General features: G+C 37.4%; 1 protein-coding gene and 1 long non-coding RNA gene across 5 annotated transcripts; one reads left to right on the top strand and one right to left on the bottom strand.

Moving 5' to 3' along the window:
• Positions 1-352: 352 nt before the first annotated feature.
• On the bottom strand, positions 353-11,843 carry LOC143452330 (uncharacterized). Of its 4 annotated transcripts, none has more exons than XM_076953256.1 (24): positions 11,626-11,843; positions 10,419-10,838; positions 7,826-8,070; positions 7,550-7,735; positions 7,410-7,475; positions 7,226-7,348; positions 6,670-6,852; positions 6,346-6,537; positions 5,249-5,494; positions 5,035-5,069; positions 4,715-4,840; positions 4,500-4,622; positions 3,963-4,057; positions 3,726-3,893; positions 3,218-3,474; positions 3,048-3,148; positions 2,693-2,869; positions 2,531-2,618; positions 2,316-2,459; positions 2,093-2,149; positions 1,880-1,996; positions 1,438-1,532; positions 1,148-1,275; positions 353-910 (listed from the first exon to the last, which is right to left on the bottom strand). In XM_076953256.1, exons 1-23 carry the CDS (start codon positions 11,826-11,828, stop codon positions 1,168-1,170), a joined length of 3,555 nt encoding a protein of 1,184 aa, XP_076809371.1. In that variant the 5' UTR covers positions 11,829-11,843; the 3' UTR covers positions 353-910; positions 1,148-1,167. The 4 variants fall into 4 exon arrangements, with proteins under 4 accessions (XP_076809371.1, XP_076809370.1, XP_076809369.1 ...); XM_076953255.1 differs by having other exon boundaries at positions 1,119-1,275; XM_076953254.1 differs by having other exon boundaries at positions 353-1,275.
• On the top strand, positions 1,167-1,824 carry LOC143452364 (uncharacterized). The gene is made up of 2 exons (XR_013115017.1): positions 1,167-1,298; positions 1,414-1,824. It is a non-coding gene; the product is annotated as an uncharacterized LOC143452364 (long non-coding RNA).
• Positions 11,844-12,346: the final 503 nt, after the last annotated feature.

The raw sequence follows: 12,346 nt of genomic DNA on the forward strand, positions 1-12,346 counted from the left end.
TGGAATATCTATCTCAATGGGTAAGTCAGTAGTCAGTGCCATCGGTTGCAGCTATGAACATGTGACTGCTCTGCTGTTAAATCCCCAGTAATTCTTAATTTTGTGAAAGGTTGCTTTTAAATTATGTGAATTCAACCTATAGTAGTACGCTAGTAGCATAGCATCTTATGAAATACATCGGAGCCGGAGCTATGTTTCAAACAACTGGCTCCAGCTCCTGCTCCGGCTCCATTTGAATTTCAAGAAGAGCTCCGGCTCCAGCTCCAGCTCCGGTGAAAATGCACGGCTCCGGGGCTCCGGGCTCCAGCTCCGGCTCCAAAGCCCTGATACAAACATAATATGTCTTATATTTTATCACACACAACTTGACTGGAACTCGAATGATTGAAGATATATAAAAGGGTTGAAATTCCCAGCACACAGATTGAGCACGATTAGAAGCTCGGAACACGAAAGCAAATAATATCAACTTTTAACTTATATCCAATGAGTTACTATGTACATTGGCCTTTTTCCCCAAGTTCGATCGACTATGATGACTGAGTAGAAATCACACTATAGTGACACAACACGATTGACCGCATGATGTTGCCAAAGCGCAATTCTACGTCAAATGACTCAGCGCTCGCCGCCAGAGCGACCTGGGACAAAACCTGCTTGTTGTGATCTTTACTTCGATCTTACAACATTGACAGATCTTTCCCAAGGGATGAACGGCTTGAACGCAAAGTTCTCCTCGCATCGGAAAAAGAGTTGTACCTCGATGCGGAGCAGTAAATCTTCCTTGCGCTTCTTTAACAGCAGATTGATAACGCGGTCCCAGTTGTTCAGTATCACTCATGCTGTGAGGTCATGATGTGAAGAGGAGACCAAAATTTAGCATCTCTCATCCCATCTCTGGTCACACAAGCTGCAACATCCAGGTGTGATGGAAGATGTTTGTGCAATGGAAAAAGCCAACCACGCAATATATCGCACACACATATTATCAGCAAGTTAGAAAATTGTTGTTATTTGGCTAATAGAAAAGTTGTTAAAGCGTTCAATTGTTTACATTATAAGTAATAATCTGGTTTAGTGACTATGAAGGCAAAAAAGAAAATTCTACAAAAACTAACAAAACACAAAGTTGAGAGAGGAAATTTACAGCACAACGCAAACAATCCCTTAGTAATCGCATCCGGGGAAAAAGTAGAGCAGCTTGTCAAGATGTGATATCACCACCGGTAGCTGCTTTGATTCGTCGAAGGACAAACTAGCCATCGCTTTTGTGAGCTGAAACATAAATATCACGGCAAGTAAATATGTGCTTACGTCACAATGTTGAAATTATAAATCAGAGAGTTAGAAGCGAATGTGTTTTGATTAGAAAGTTCAACACTTCATCATATTTATAACAATATACATTTCCAGAAAACAACAACATCGTTTGTTTACTTGTGTCATCAACTCCATAAAATGGGAATCTTTTGAATGTTGAGAGAAGATGTTGATGAAAGCATTGAAAAATCTTCCAAACTCAGCCACATATCCTGTTGACAACATAGAAACAAATTAACGAGTTGGCACCTGTGGCTACGAAAGTAGGAGCTGGAAAGGAAAGTTCTTGGCAATATTAATTTTTTTACTTCAAATTTTACATAATTTGTTCTTTTTGTTGTGATCTTCATTCTTTTTATTATTTTATTTGCATCAGTTCCCTACAGCATTTGTGTGTTTGCAGGTTAGATAATAATCTTATTGGTTCAAAATGTTAGACATTGTTTTTGTGATGATCCGCAACTCATTAAAAAAATGCAACAAGTCTGTGATGCTTAATATTTTTTTTAAAAGCTTGGGAACCAATCTCTTGGACTGCCATCACTTAACCAGGACTTACCTTCCTCAGTCGACTGGATGGTTGCGATATGCAGAGACCTTGGGTTGTGGTAAACTGAATAACCAGGTTGGAGCGATCGATACTCTTCTTGGATTTCTTCGAGCTCTTGTGCGACATCTAGTGAGGTAACGCAATACTAAGTTGATCAAAATATCCATTTCTCTCAAAACATATTTTACCACATGTTTTAATAAGCCACCTACACTTACTCACCAGTAAGTGAGGGCCGAGCCATTTGAGATATCCATCTCACACCTGTATCTGTCGCAACTGTGACATCACAATTACATTAATAAACTTTCAAGTATTATACTTGGCTACCTATATAACACTTGATAGGAGACGTTAGTAGAGTTAAATCAGCAAAGTTTTATCTATATATGGTGTATTTGAAAATGAATGAAACTTCATTCAAAACCAAAATTGTGCCAATCACCTCCTCTGCAGCAGTGAAAGAAAAGCAACCTTGGTTTGTCCACCAACCTCGCGCTACGAGTGGTGGGAGTGAAAAAACTTGTTATTTCTGAGATGGTCAGGTATTCAGCGTCCGAAGCATAAACCACATCCCCAACACTTTCAACTGATTAAATAATTAATAGGCTGAAATTTTAAGCAAAATGCAATTTTTAAGAAATTTATCTACCAACTGACCGTGGCCTCCATGGCTCACTATAAAAAGAGCACAAAAGTCAGTGTGTCGGTCAGAGGCTGAGAACAGTTTAATTGCTTCCTTCATTTCCTGCAAAACGTATTCACGATCAGTATATATGAGCTAACACTACTGTACAGCTTGCAAACCTCAACAGCACTCACTTCAGCTGAAATGTTTGACCGGACATGCACTTGACAATCAAGACCTTCAAATAACTGTCTGAGTAAGTCTAGCTTTGGTTCAATTTGTCTTAAATCAGCTTCTGTGGACCAAGCTGGAAATCTCGTGTTGTACAAGAACAGCACATGTGCTTTTGGTCTTTGTACAATCTGGTAGATCTAAAACAAAAACACATATTCCTATAAAAACTTCGATGCCATACGGTTACAGATAACCCAAGTTTTCTAAGAGTAGCATAGAATGGGTGCTGACTTAAAGTAGGCTATAAATGAAGCTACTGTGTTGGCGACACGTAGATCATTTAACGTTACCGAGAAAATTACCATTGGTGCTTACATCATTGTAGCGTAAATGGTTGTCATAATCGCTTTGTGAAGCTGGATGGACCACAACTTGGCCATCACTATGAGCATGTTCATCTGAAATTGGAGATGGTCCTGGAAAACATGAAACAGTTATCTTTCTATTGACATGTTAAAATAATATCTTGCAGCATTCAAACCTACCGACAGCTGCTGGACTTGGTGACGTTAATTTAAAACTTCCACCACCTGAGTGAAGCACATCTCCCGAGCTTTCATCTATTACATCATATTTATAGACATCATCTAATAATGGCACCATGGTGTCATCGTGATCAATCACTGAGAACAGACGTTTGATGAATCGTTGTTGGAAGAGCACTTCGCTCTTTACTGTGATTCGACCTCTCTCAAAATCAATGTTGGGACTGTGAAGTTGGATCATTAAATTTTGCCCACGTCTAACGAATGAAAACAGAAGATAAAATTAAATATAATTTGGCATTTCTATTTAAAAATCACTGACAATTTCAGTAACTCAACGTCAATAAAAATCTTTATTTCCTACTTTTTGTCCAAGAACAATTACAATTATAGACAAATAAACGTTATCAAGGGTTAATGTAAAATGACAAAGTTCAAGTGAAAAATTTTGTAAAAAACATGGTATTTGCATAAACGGGTGATATTACAGTTTGAATCAAATACTAACTTTATATCCAGGTAGAAATGTTGCTGAGCGAGAGATTCTTCAACGAATACATCTCCATCAAGGATTGTCCAAACAATACGGCGGCCGCTTTCATCATCGGGATCTTTGTAATGTTTGAAGAGCAGACGCTTTTTATCAATATCTCCTGCATCGCCCAGAACAGTTTTCCTGCATGGGAAGTGATGGAGGCATAATCATAGAAATATAGCGAAGATAAATTTGCAAAGAATAACTGACTTGCAAAAAGATGAGTCCTTAAATGTGATTGAAAATTCATCTCCGAAACGGACTTGTTCCAAGCAACTCCAATTTTTTTCATGTTTAGTCTGAGGCTATACGTGTAAATAAAATGTGGTAAGGAAGGTCCTCTCTTTAGAAGGGGCCCAACTAATTCTTACAACCTTACGTCTTTCTATAATTAAAACAGCCCGCATAGCCCAACAGTGGATAACTTGTGGTGGTTCAACAAACTTGTTATTAAAAAAGAGTTTGTTGCTTGTATCAACCCGCATATAGTTTTCAAGACAAGCGTGCCGTACGAACAACAAAATTTGCCAGAAATTTGTTAAACTTTTTACGTTTACTACAAGAAATTTTTATCGATTACAAAGATGAAAATGTTGTCAAATTGTGTTCAATTTTGTCTCAACTGAAGCGCTGTCAGGAGGGTGTGAAGCATGTAGGCAGGTGAAAGAAATTATACATCAAACATATTTAATTTTATAAATTTTTTCACATAAGCTCTTAGTTTCACGAAATATAAAGTCTACTCACAGTCACAAGCACATCAGATTTGTTTGGCAAGTAGCAGGTTGGCAAGGTTATAGTGACGGCTTTTTCGAACTTGTAACTTGGTGAACATTTCAAGGTGGGAGTTAACTTGATTTTTCCCAGAATCTTTAAAAAAATGCGAGAAATAAGTCAAATTCATTTTCATCATGCACAAATGTATCCAAACCATAAAGCTGTCTAATGTCGTCATTTCCAACCTCTTCATAAGCTTCATCAATGTAAATCAACATGAACGAAAAGAACATGTTTTCCTTCATGGCACCTTCAGGTATCTCAATCACACAACCGCCAAGTTTGACCAAGCCTCCTTGTTTACCAGTTATCTGTATTGTAACAACTTCAACTGAACATCAATTAAAACAACTTACGAGTCCAAAATAACAGGTTTCCTAAAGCGATTAACTTCTGTTCTTATCATAGCATTTTATAGTTCCTCAAACAGATGTTTATTAGATTATTGTTTTATAAACTTTTTAGTTATATTTGCCACCGTAATCTCATCAAAAAAAAAACTTACCAGAGAAGTCTGAAGTGGTGAGTAATCCATAGTCACTAAAAAAACCACAAAAGCTGTATGATATACAAAGAAGTCGTTATTGTAGATTGTACAATGATAAACGTTTAACAATGACCTAGGCTAAAATATGTTCAAAGTTCGTAGCCACTTTACCTTGACATTGTTATCTACAGTATCGTGACTTTGTTGGTGATTCGTAGGAGACATTACTTACGAAAATCTACAGCTGAAGGCAAAAAATTGTGTTGGGGTGTTTTGGAAGGTGCTTGCAATGCAGTCTTTTTGTCAGATGTACCAAAATCGAGAATTCCTTCATCCGAAAAGCGTTTCATGGCAGATTTTATTGGAGCCGTTTTGTTCAAATCAACATCTACTGTCAGTGACTGATTGCTTTGTAAACCAGAAGTGATGTTTTCAGAGAATTGTTTGACATTAGGCTTCAAAACTTCAGATGCCAACTCTAAAAATATGAACAAAACATGATAAAACTTGCAGTCATTCTTACCAGGCCAGGATATCTTAAACTATATGCTGTGAAACGACCACATGCGTACTGCAAAATTTATGATTCACAAGCAGTTATTTAATTTCTTAACTTTGTTCTTTAAACAACCAGGTGTATAATCTGCAAAAATGCATACAAATACATACATAGCCTGCGCAAGCTACATCAGTCCACCAACTGCAGTATTTAACCACAGTGAATGCCATACCAATAGAGCCATTTCTATTAGCACATTTAGTATATATATAGTTTACATAATTAAAAGCAAAGATTGTCATTTATAAAATCCAGTAGGAGTTTGTAAGACTCGATGAATCTACAGACTCTGGGTCTACAACGTTGTTTTATCATGGCCCGTAATCAACCCACTGCAAACATTTTATATCGATTACAATTAACACTATCAGCCATGCACCCACTGCCAAGGTATCCATTGCCTACGATTCTGGAGTAATTTGTGATTTTGTTTAGATTGGCGCACGTAAATTATTTCCCCATTGTGATAAAATAATTTTGACAATACAGTTCTTGAATTTTAGGCGATTGCTGTAGAACATTAACCTATACTTCATCTTTCTAATTGACCATATTCATTTAATAGCAGCATTAAACAGCAGTTCAAGTTTTAAGACTAATAGTGTTTGCAGATTTTAAAATGCTTGTCAGTTATTACGTCACAATTAAGGAAAAATGAAGCATCAGCGAGTTGATCGTCACATGAAACTTATCTTGTGTGATGCGCATCGAGCGAAAATAGTTTCAAAACCATTGATTTAGATTTACTCAAACTAAAAACAGACACTTGCCACAATCTTCAGTAAAAGGTTCACTACAACTTTGAACTTTGAACTTCTCATGAGTTGATTTGGAAGTACTCAATTTGTGAGCTGCTTTAAGTAAAGAATCTTCATCTTTTGTAGATAAATTTGTTGTATTTTGGTCTTGAAGTCGATTGTAGAATTTCTTAACTTTGTCCTTTAAACAGCCAGGTGTATATTCTGAAAAATGCATACAAATACATACATAGCCTGTGCAAGCTACATCAGTCCACTAACTGCAGTATTTAACCACAGTGAACGCCATACCAGTAGGGACATGCCTATTAGCACATTTAGGTGTGATAAGGTTACCATTCTGTTTGTCCCACATAACAAGCATCTGATACTTTTGTTCCATAATATCACGATCATAGTCATGACGTACATTCTGAACAAAACTATGCGGTAGTTGTAGTTGTCCCCGAGCAAACTGTCCCCAATCACTGGGGTCGATTGCCTCAATTACATAATAAAACTCATCTACCATGGACGAGCCTACAAAAATAAATCGTAAAAAGATTAATCATAAAAATGTAAAGTTTTGAAAACCTATTAGCATGTTATTAGCATACTATAGGGATTAAACTACATTGTCAAATCTGCATAAACTGATCGCACGATTGCATATTTTTACATCCTTTCAGAAAAGAAGTGTGTCTTTTGTGTTCTTTCATTGCAAATAAAAGCATAGTAGAGCCCATGAAGTTAGTATGTTTTTTTCAAAGGTACTAAATCGGATTATTGCGCTAGAAATTTTGACTATATTTGGAGGCTGTAACTGATTAATAATAATAATATTAAAAAGTAAAAATAGTCCAACGTTTGTGACAATAAATTAAGTTCATAAAGAGCAAAAACAAAACTTTACCATATTTGTCGGCTTTGTTATGAGGGGGTCCATCTTGGTAATGATGATAGCCCTGCTGTAATGAGACCCTTCTGGAATCCTTTTGTGATCGATCTGTGTTTTCTATTCGAATGTTCACTGCACCTAAAATTGATATATGTCAGCTACTGTGTCACCTCGATTACTCACCTGTTAGTGGTCTTACCTTCACCATGATGAACAACCGATAAGTTGACGGATGGTGTCGAAAATGACAGTTGGTCATGCTTCGCTGTAATGATAAGGTAATTTCATTCAGCTAAAAATAAAAATTATTAAACTGAGTAATTTGTCACTACTACTTACAATAGTCCTTTTCTGCTGCTGGTTGTTTTGGTATTGTATGAAAAGGAGCCAAAATCTTGTCCAACCCCACCTTCATGCTCTCCTGTATAGTGTCACCACTGTCAATGTCCTCTTTAAGGTCGGATATGTTGAAGTTGAGTGTATCATCTGCTTTTGACTGGAACATTATTTCGATTTCTTCGTAAACTGTGATATCGACAAAAATATTAAGTACAATTATTTCTGTTGCTTCATATTGGTGCAGAACCAGTTTTATTGAAACTGAATAATTCCCACTTTTTTGTGCTTCAGGACGTTTTGTCGGATCAAAATCCCAACATTTGACCATGATGCTTTTCATGAATTTGAATATCTCAACATTTTCAGGTTCATTTTCCAAAGACTCCTCAACTTCATCCAAATATTTCTGGCTCGGCTTCTCTCCATCAATTGTAATCTTGGCGAGGACCAAATTGAATGGAAGAGTGACGTCAGCAAAAGCTTCGTGCCGAGTAATGATGTCATAACATACAATGCCAACACTAACAAGAAAATAAACCGTTGTTTAAAGTCCAAATGTTTCAAATTCTTTTACGTTTGTTTTAAAGTTTTAGATGCGTTCAAAGCTTTTTTCCTAGTTTCTTGTTAACCCAATCTTTATGTTTGTAACATAGTAAACTAAATCTAACCTAAATCTACCTTCTAATCCAAATCTACAACTGCAATGAAACTTTCAACAGTTAACACTAGAAGGACGGCAATTTTCGTATACCTATAGAATGACGTAGTGCGTCAATTGATGCAAAAGGTGAAAACGGCCCAAATCTAACGTTTTTTGTTGAGTAAACTGTGTTGTTGCTCCAAAAAAACTACTTCTATCGCATGTCCGCTTTGTGCATTTTAATTAACAAAAGCAATCGCATTGAAAATACAAGCCGTCGTACCTAAACACTTCTGTTTCACGCAACTCCTTTTTCTTCTTGCACTCTTCCGAGACTTCTCTCCTGTTCTGGCACATTGTCCCTACGAGGCTGCACCTCCTTTCCGCAACTCGCAATGCCAGGTCAAGTCAGGTGAAAAAATTATTGCAAGTGACGTTGTAACCTCCTTGAAAAAGCGGAGCCATGAGTTTCAGTACAACGTCGGTGGGCACACTCCCTTGGGGGCTCCTTGGGTCATCTTTTCCAACGTAAGGAAAACCGTTGAATAAATATTTGTTTTCAACGTCAACTGTCAGCCAGAACTTTAGACCAAACTTGTCTGGTTTATTGGCCATATATTGGATGAACTTGCAGCGTGCCTTACACGGCAATAGTTGCTCATCCACAGTTATCTTCAACTGTGGAATGAATGCTTTTTGGCAGTTTGATATAAAACTGTTCCAAAGTTGTGAAGCGAGTTCAAATTTATCATGCAATAGATTCCTACGCCTTTCCGTCTTCAGATCGAAGCGAAGGAATCGTATGAGTTCCAGAAACCTGTCTCTTGCCATGGTTTGGGAAAACATCGGACATCCCCACGACCTCCCCCACAAACACTTCACAGGGAAGTTGCGCCTTCCTATCACGCCACGAGCAACCACCAACCCGACGAATTGATCTAATTTATCTAACTAAGAAACTCTTACAACACTTACGCTTCGATAAACTTCAAAAATTCCGAAATTAGGCTGCGCTTGTGACGAAACTACTCTGTTTTGCGGAAAAGTCGATTTACATAGTTCGTCGACACGTTTGTCACACCTCTGTGCTGGCAGCTGTGACCTAATTCAATAAACCTGTAATTTACTATTTATCAGCAGAAAGAAAACAGTGCTCTCTATTGCGAGAACTGGTTTTTGTACGGTTAAGTAACAATGCGTCAATTGACGCACCCCGTCCTTCCAGGTAGTGACCACGTTAATTATCTCAACCGGTAAAATAAAAACTTCATTTTCATGGGTTAGTTACCTAACACTAATGTAGGAAAAGTCAGGAAATATCGCGGTTGTGCGATGCACCACATAAAAGTTATAGATGCACATAGGTTGAAAATGCGTCAATTGACGCGCCCGTCCTTCTAGTGTTAAAATCTAGTTTTTACAAGGCCATTCTTCAAACCTAACCGACTTGACGACTATCTTTTACAACAAGCTGCATGATCCTACTTACGGTGAAATGGTCACTCTCATTAAAAAGTTTTTAAGTGGCCGACATCTTAATTCAAGCGTTTTTGCATACAGTATATTGAGGACAGCACATATTTTTGACATGTTTTGCAAAACACTATTATTGTCTGTTATATTAAATACCAGTAATTTGTTTAAGTTGCATGTTCCGATGTAATGCCAACATTTGTCTACCGTCCAAAAATCTGTCCCCCTCATGGTGACATCATAAATCATATTTTGATTGTGGTTTTCAATCAGCAGAAAACTAGGGCGAACGCAGTTAGAATATTGAAAGTGAAACACTGGCATACTAAATATTGAGCTAAAGTGAGAATCAAAATTGAAGTTTGCACAAGATCTTCATAAGATTTGCGTAAGCGGTCAAGTTTACACTCAGCACTCAAACAAATAGCCATAAAAAATAGAAAAACAACTCTATTTTACTCATCAGTCAACCGTATTTAAACCTTCACAACGCTTGTCTTGTTAGAGTACTTAGACGATGGGGGACGAAGTGTTTAATATTGAAACTCGGCCAACTGCCACTGGCCCCTTTGTCTGCTTAGTCAAAACCATGACTGGATTTGAATTTATGACGTCAAAACGGGGCGACAGGTTTTGGACGGGGACCAGGTTTTGGTACTACACTGTAATTCTAAATTTCAATTTAAAATAGATACTTCTGCAAAATATTTTTCATAGAAGTTTTACACACATCTTTTGTTAAAAACCAGCTAATACCTGTAAACGTCTGACGAGAGTTCTTTTTGTAAACTTGGATCTCGTAGTAGTTCTGGTGCTACATAAAACGAGGAACTTGACCAAGAAGTTTTGGAGGAGCTGGTTGAAGAAGATGCTGCTATTTTTACACACAAATCCCAAGTTAACAAAATTTTTTCAGGCCTGAAATCATAAGAAGCCACCGAAATTATTTCAGTTCTGTGTAAGTATGACAAGGCGTTGGTGATTTCACAATAGAAACGAAGTCGCAACAGCCAAGGTATTTTTGAGACTTTTTTTGACAATAAAAAGTCTCTGAGATTGCCTTCAGGGACATATTCCATCACAATTCCCATGTAATTCAACCATATCGTTGTTCCCAAAAACTTTATAAGGTTTTTGTGTCGCAGCCGAGAAATATGTTTCACTTTTTCTTTTACTCTGAAAAACATTTACAACGGCATGCGCTGATAAGAAAGCATTAACTACCACGTACAATCACGTTACATGTATGTACGTAAACAATCGGCACCTACTGTAATATTTCAATGTAACATTCAAACGGTTCCATGACATATGACCGCGAACAAACTCACCGGGGACAACTGAACGTGACGTAAATTGTCCGCGAACAAACTGATTGTGATGTAAATTGACCGCAAACAAACTAATCGGGAACAGACTGACCGGAATGAAAATTGACCGGGAGGTAAATTGACCGTGCAAGTGCTGAATTATTGTGTTTAAGTTGATGGTAGTATATGATATGTAAAGTAAATATTTGTTTGTAACTATTTCCTTTGTTTTTAAAAAAATTTATTTTTATTTTAATACACATTGAAACATTTATTGAAATAAACAGAAATATTTCCGGAAATACAAGAAATACGAGTAACAATATTAAAAGACGTTCACTGCAAAACACATATGACACTACATAATAAGGGCACTAAAATTTACACAAACTGTTATTTGACAAATCAGGCAACCTTGACTGCAATAATACTTAATTGGCTGGGATTAAAGCTGATGCGCGACTATACTGTATAGTAAATTAAAAATTTGACCTTTTGACGGCCAATTTGTCGCCGGTTAATTTGATCGTTGGCCAATTTACGTCACGTTTAATTTGATCGCCGGCCATTTTGTTGCCGGTTAGTTGACCACTACCAGTTGTCGCCGGTGAATTTGTTCACGGTCTATTCACGTGATCCCCATTCAAACTTACTGAAGAAATGCTCTTGTTTGACTCTGATGGTTCCCAGCTAGGCAAAAACATTTCACAGCACAAGTTTCTTCACGAAGTTTGCATTTTCGTAAACAAGCAAACCCACCAGGTACTATTACGTCCTGATCATCCCAACTTGTCGTCAAGAGATATGCGTCAAGTACGTCTAAAAAAGGATCACTATCGCTATTGCCACCACCCATAGTAACGTTCGACGTTTCAAAATATTTTTCCAAAAAGACCTAAGGTTGGCTCTAGGTGCTTTGATAAAGTATGATCAACAATTTTCATGCAAAAGACAAGAAATACTGCAGGTGTAATTTTTTGTTGCACTCAAGTGCCTAACCATAATATCTTGGGTTCCATGACATTTGACCGCGGGAAATCGACCGCGAACAAACTGACAACTGACCGTGATGTAAATTGACCGCGAACAAACTAACCAGGAACAGACTGACCGGAATGAAAATTGACCGGGAGGTAAATTGACCGTGCAAGTGCTGAATTGTTTCATAATTTCATCAAACAACTCGTCTAGACCGGGAAAATGCATGTAACAATAGGAAATCTACGAATAAAGGTTAAAAACCCGTAGGTTCACCCTACACCCTACAAGGGGCCAACAAACCCTACGAGTGGCAACCTTGACTGCAATACACATACTAAATTGGCTGGGATTAAAGCTGATGCGCGACTAGATAGTGAATTAGAATTTTGACCT

The sequence above is a fragment of the Clavelina lepadiformis genome, chromosome 4 (genome assembly GCF_947623445.1).
Source record: "Clavelina lepadiformis chromosome 4, kaClaLepa1.1, whole genome shotgun sequence".
NCBI classification, from domain to species: Eukaryota; Metazoa; Chordata; class Ascidiacea; order Aplousobranchia; family Clavelinidae; genus Clavelina; species Clavelina lepadiformis.

Excerpts from the sequence above, each read along its gene's own strand:
- LOC143452330 (XM_076953256.1), bottom strand. The coding sequence starts at position 11,828 with ATGGGTGGTGGCAATAGCGATAGTGATCCTTTTTTAGACGTACTTGAC. Across the intron at positions 4,841-5,034 it reads CACCACTTCAGACTTCTCTG|ATAACTGGTAAACAAGGAGG; the intron begins GTAAGTTTTTTT and ends GTTACAATACAG. Across the intron at positions 1,276-1,437 it reads TTATGGAGTTGATGACACAA|CTCACAAAAGCGATGGCTAG; the intron begins GTAAACAAACGA and ends TTTATGTTTCAG.